This window comes from Varanus komodoensis, unplaced genomic scaffold, assembly GCF_004798865.1.
Source record: "Varanus komodoensis strain SLA01 unplaced genomic scaffold, ASM479886v1 scaffold11, whole genome shotgun sequence".
In the NCBI taxonomy this organism is placed as follows: domain Eukaryota; kingdom Metazoa; phylum Chordata; class Lepidosauria; order Squamata; family Varanidae; genus Varanus; species Varanus komodoensis.
This window is the reverse complement of record NW_025335317.1, coordinates 30989440-30995692: the sequence shown is the minus strand read 5'-3', so window position 1 is coordinate 30995692 and position 6253 is coordinate 30989440. Positions and strand designations below refer to the sequence as shown.

Here is a 6253-nt window from a genome sequence, read left to right as displayed (position 1 = left end):
AATACCCCCATCTTGCCAGTCAGGAAACTTGATTTGAGACAGCTAAATCAGATAGTCAAAACGAGACACCCAGTGGTCCCCAATCCATATACTTTGCTAAGTAGAAAGTATGCTAAGTAGAAAGTATGCTAAGTAGAAACCACAAGTAGTTCAGGGTAATTGATTTGAAGGATGCTTTATGGTCCTGTCTGCTAGATAAAAGTAGCAGAGACATGTTTGCTTTTGAATGGGACGACCCAGACATAGGAAGAAAACAACAGTACCACTGGACTGTGTTGGTACAAGGTTTTACCGAAAGTCCAAATTCATCTGGACAAATTTTAGTGCAGGTGTTGGAAAAGTTTAAATTACCACCAGGATATTGCTGTTGCAGTACATGGATGATTTATTATTGTCAGAAGAACGGAAAAGCCAAGTAGGGGAAGCCACGAAAGCTCTGTTGAATTTTCTTGCATTGAGAGTGTCTAAGAGCAAATTACAATTCGTTGAATCAGAAGTAAAATACTTAGGCATATGATTAGTGAAGGTCATAGGAGAATAAGCCCAGTGAGAATAAGATAAATTCTTGAAACACCGTTACCAAAAATAAAGAGGGAATTAAGAAGGCTTTTAGGATTGGTTGGACACTGCAGTATTTGGATAGATCAATAAGCGCAGAAAACCAGAAAATTATATGAAAAGTTGGTAGAAGAAAAACCTAACAAAAGTGGACAACTGAGGAAGAAACATTAATAGAACAATTAAAGAAAGATTTGACTATGACCCCAGTATTGGCACTCCTTTCCCTGGAAAAACCGTTTTGTATTTGTTTGTTTGTTGTTGTTTTTTTGGTCAATGTGCAAGAGGGAGCAGCATTAGGAGTATTAGCCCAAAACTGGGGAGAGAAGAGGGAACCAGTAGCATTTTTGTCTAAATTATTGGATCCATTTTTTCGAGCTTGGCCAGTATGTGTGCAATCCTCTCTGCCCCTATTCACCCCAAGCTTTGTTTATGAATCCTTCTGCATCTGTTTCTGGGGGAGGGGTTGCTGTGGAAATGGGCACACCTGCACACCCTCTGGGTCCCCAGTTCGGCCACCCTCCAACTGTGACAATGGACTATTGGTCACCTCCTCAGGAGGCTGGAGTTCTCCTTCCGATTGATTCCCCCCCCCCCCACTCTAAAGAAGGTTGACAGTTGTGCAAGCTTTGTTCTGCAAACATTCATGAACTTCCTTTCAGCTTGACTTGCTTTCTGAGGGAGGCCCAAACACAGGAGGGAACCTGTAAACAGTGGAGGAAAGGTTTCCATGGAAATTCATTGCAACACTATTGTCAAACTTGAGCAAATTTTCTTCTTTGGGTGAAGTGCAAACTGACACATTTTAAAGTTGTGCAATTACTAACCTTTTATTATAGAAGTGTATATTTCAAATGCAAGATGATGTTTGATAATTTGCAAAAATTGCCTGAGATAATTTGCAAACATTTTCTGCTTTACTTGTACTCAGACCTGTAAACAGAGATTGCCTGACTATTTTCTGAACAGAAACAAAATTCTTCTACATCCGAGTTAAGATATTGGTTTTAAGCATATTTCTATAAATGTGCTTATTATATCTCATCATTCTGTTTTGGTAGACAAGTGACAGCAGGGAAGCAGATTACTGAAGGTTTCCCATCTGACTCCTTCAAGTTTCTCTTAGCATAATTGCTATGAAAAACAATAAAAAAGTTGTCATACTCAAAATACTGAAATCTGCACCAAACACTAATTTTTGTGTGCTTTCTAAGTAAGAGGCTCATTCTGTTGGAAAGGGGAGTTAGGATAGTGCTATAAACTTATTTGGTATATTTTTTATCTAAAACATTTTTATTTAAAACAGACCTGAAGAGGTAAGGAATGGTGCAGATTGCTACAGTTGACTATCCTGTATTAGGATAGGTGAGACATTGTTTGCAGGTCAACACAATCATGGTATAGGGAGGCCTTACTGTGCCACCCTTCCCAAACCTGCAAAATTCCCAGTGGGCAAGCTGAAACAACTCATGTCTCCACCATGAGCTTCAAAACTCAGAGCATGAAGTCACTGGAATTTCAACCCCTTAAAGGTGTCCATGGACGCTTACCAACCCTAATCCCAATGGAATTGCTCCCACACTTCCCTATTAATGGGTGAGGTAGGTCTGTGTTTATTCCCTCACTCCCACTGCCATAAAATACTTCCTGAAATTACTCTACAGATATGCCAGGAACAATTGTTTCTTCAATCTGACAGGGTAATGCTCTGGTAATCTCTAGACTGGATTACTGCAATGCACCCTATGTGGGGCTGCCCTTGAAGATGTTTCAGAAGCTGCAGCTGGTCAGAGTGCAGCAGCCAGACTAACTGGGACCAGGCAGTCCAAACATGTAAGAACAGTTTTAGCCTGCTTGCACTGGCAGCTTTTATGATTCTGATTCCAATTCATGGTGCTTGTCTTAACCTATGAAGCTCTACGTGGCTTGGGACCAGAACACCCGTTGGAGCCCCTTTCCCAACCCTGATGTACCCAGACACTATACTCAATCTTTGAGGACTTCTTCCAGGTGTCAACCCCTCAAGAGGCTCAAAGGATGACAACTAGAGTTGGGCCTTTTCTGTGGTGCCTTTTCATTTTAGGAACAATTTTCCTATTGCAACCCCGCTTGGTGCCATTTGCCATCTTTTTGGCAACAGGATAAAGAGATTGTTTCAATTGTTTTCAGAGATTGCTTCAATTAATTTGAATAAAATAAGATGACCAATAGTCTTAAAATATTTATTAATTTTTAAAAAGTGTAAATATTTGTTAATACAAAGATGAGATTAATCTCATGCAAAGTCTTCTTCATACAATAAAAATAACCCAAATATTAGTTGGATGGATTTGCAAAATAATTTCTTTATAGTAGCTTTAATAGAGGAGTGCTGTTCTTTTTGATGTGCTTGGAGCACCATACAGGATAATTTACTTGCAAAGGCTTTTAAAAAAAGATTTACACATTGTTCTACAGGAAAGGTGCCAAGATTTTCACTCTTTACTATGATTAACAATCAATACCCTATTACTACTGCTATTCAGAAAACTAGACTTAGACCTATGAACATTGAGTAATGATATCCTCAGCACTACTGGACCTTTGAACCATTCAAAGGTGCCAAAACATCACTGTGCAGCAAAGTCCTAAGCACATTAATTTGGAAGTAAGGTGCAGTGAGTTCAATGGCACTTGCTTTCCAATAAGTGTGCATAGGAATGCAGCCTCAGCTTTTATTTTGTTAATGGTGTAAAAAAGCCTCACGATTGTTATGGGTAGCACCTGCTTCTGCTTAATTACAAATCACATTGGATTTCAAATTTGCATAATCAAAACAATTAAGAGACTGACATATGGTAATTAGAAATGCATCAAACTTGACTGTTCTACAAAAGAGAGCTTCAATATGAAACATTAAGTCTCTGAGAATGAAATATCCTACAGATTACTTCAGTGCAGCCTTGGATGATATTCCATAAAAACTTCGGCACACAGGTGGCTCTTCAGATGATCCTCAGGTAGGCATTACATGAGCGGAGCTGGCTGGAGCCAGTGGTCAGACTAGATGGCCTGGGAAGCCCCTTCTGACTTGCTTTGTTCCTATGTTTCTATTTTTTTTTTAATTGCTGGATTTTAAAACTCAAAAGATGACACAAACACATTTTTCCACTGTAAATGCCACAGGATTTGACTTGGGTTCTTATTGCATATTTCCTTTTTATCTCATTTTCCGTAGCCTTATTCTGTTCTCTTTGTCTCTCTTTTTAAGGATTAGTATAAACTGGTTGAAAAAGTGCTCTTGGTCTTTCTTCTTCTGGACCAGTCGAAATCGTTGATCTGTGCCATATTTCTCTGCAAACTCCTTAAATGTTGTCCTAGTAGTGGGAGGTGGGGGAGGGAAAAATCATTGTCACAAATGTTTGTCAATACATTTTCATAACAACTTTTCTGAACTGAATAACTATTATTACTTATCATTGTTACCAGCCATGATGGAAATAGAAAAACTAAGACTTACTTATTGTATTGTAATAAGTAAGTTCTTTATTGTAGATTTACTTATTGATTCTGGCAGATTGATGAATAATTAGTTCACTATGGATTATCCAGGTTAATTAAATATGATTCTCAAAAATTAAGTCTGAAAAGGTACAATCCTATACATGCTTAGACAAAAAAGGTCCTACCATTTGCCAGATTATCTTCTGCCTAACTGTATAGGATCATACCCTAAATGCTTCTTTGGCTTCAATGTGTGAGGTAAAGATGCTTTAACAATACAACATCTACTATTAAAGTAGCAATGTCTACTGCTTCAGGGAGCTATTGTCCATTAGCTCCTACTCAGCTGGCCAACCATGCCCACCCTTGAGACCAGCCCTAATATCAAGCATAATGTATATTCACACAGTAGTAGTATATTCACACAGAAATAATCCCTGCTGATTTCAATTGGTCTTACTCCCTAACTCTATAGGATTTGGCCGAAATTCAGTTCAGCCTCTTCCACAACCATATATAGATTCCCAAAGGGCCCAATAGGAAAAGGTTGTCAAACAAATAATCTTAACACAGATCTATGAAATAAAATGTTTGACGAAATACAAATTGGTGCAACTGGGGCATATGGAGGCTGCAATATTAGTTTATGTTCAAAGTGGATGGCATGGTTGACCACCTTCAAGGGATCAGAGTTGGCAGTTGCCAACTTGCAAGAACTCTTTTGAACTGTACCTCCTTTTCACTATTGAAGCTTGCTTGTTCAGCTGCCATTCACTCTGACTCTGATATCAGTGGTAGTCAGAAGATACAGCTGTAGCTACCACTTACTATTTCTCACAGACTCTTGTTCCGCCATGCAAGAAAATGGCTGCAATGATGAGAAAGAGGTGCGACAGCGGTGGTGGTAAGGCAATGGAGTCACTGAAGGAAAGTGCCTATTTCTAGGAGTGGTATGAGATCTCATGGACTTTGAGATTCAGAGGAAATTGCCAAATTTGAAATGGCCCCTAGTTTTCTTTTAAAGGATGTAGCACCTCTGTTTCTGATAATAAAGAGAAAAATAGCTTTCTAACCAAAATACTGAGGCACAATTCAGACATTGTGGTAAAAAGAACAAGAGAGAATAATATTATCCTTATCTTTCCCCTATGAATAACACATATTCCTCTGCCAGCTGCTATTGTGCTGTTAGTTCAAAGAGTAGTTTTCAAATGGCTTGAAAGCAAATACATTGTTTCTGGTTTAAGGCATAATCAAGCAAGTGGGGGGGGGCTGTCTCCATGTCATAGACATTTTCACAAAGCTATTAAAATTTACACAAATCCATATTATTTTAATGAGGTTGTGGTTGTAGCTAACTCAGTATTAGTGCTTTGTCCTAAGTATCTTCATCATTGAGTGTGCACTGATCATGAATATTGCAACAGCTTCCAGAGAGTTTTGTTCTTTAGAAATCTCCACAAATCCGCTTCTGCCTCACATGTCTGTCTATCACGTTATCTTGGAATATTCTCCACTAGATAGGCAAAGTCATATTTATAATTTTGCAATCAAAAGAAGCCAAAATTATATTGTTCACATCAGTATGTGAAGACCTGTAAATTGTTCAAAATGTTTGTTAAATTTCTCGTCTGTTTTTTTCTGAAGCCTGTGAATAATTGCTAAAAAGTTATATTTTCATATACACACATACATGTAATGCATTTCATATATATTTATTGTTGTTGTTATAGAAACATAGAAACAGAGCGAGTCAGAAGGGACCTCCCGGGCTATCTAGTCTGACCTCCAGCACCAGCCGGCTCCTCTCACGACATGCCCACCATGTGGACGTCCAGCCTATCCTTGAACACCCGCACCGATGGGGCCTCAACAACCTCTCGTGGAAGCCCATTCCACACCCTTGGGGTCCTGACCGTCAGGAAGTGCTTCCTGGCATCCAAATGGAACCTTGGCTCCCTGAGCTTTGCTCCATTGGAGCGTGTCCTGCCTTCCTCTGCAGGGGAGAACAGGTCTCTACCCACCTCCATGTGACATACCCTCACATACCTGTATGTCGCCAGCATATCCCCTCTGAGTCTCCTCTTCTCCAGGCTGAAGAGACCCAGTTCCCTCAGTCTCGCCTCATACGGCATCCCCTGCAAACCGGCCACCAAACTTGTGGCCCTACGCTGCACTGACTCCAACCTGGCTATATCCTTTCTGTAATGAG

At 39.6% G+C, this 6253-nt stretch overlaps 1 protein-coding gene across 1 annotated transcript in view; it reads right to left on the bottom strand.

The window, feature by feature from the left end:
• Positions 1–3757: 3757 nt before the first annotated feature.
• Positions 3758–6253, bottom strand: part of TCERG1L (transcription elongation regulator 1 like) — a 200112-nt gene continuing 197616 nt past the window's right edge. Inside the window, exon 13 of the mRNA XM_044420743.1 lies at positions 3758–3914. Within this exon, the coding sequence (XP_044276678.1) occupies positions 3758–3914 (157 nt within the window). The remainder of the gene's footprint in view (positions 3915–6253) is intronic.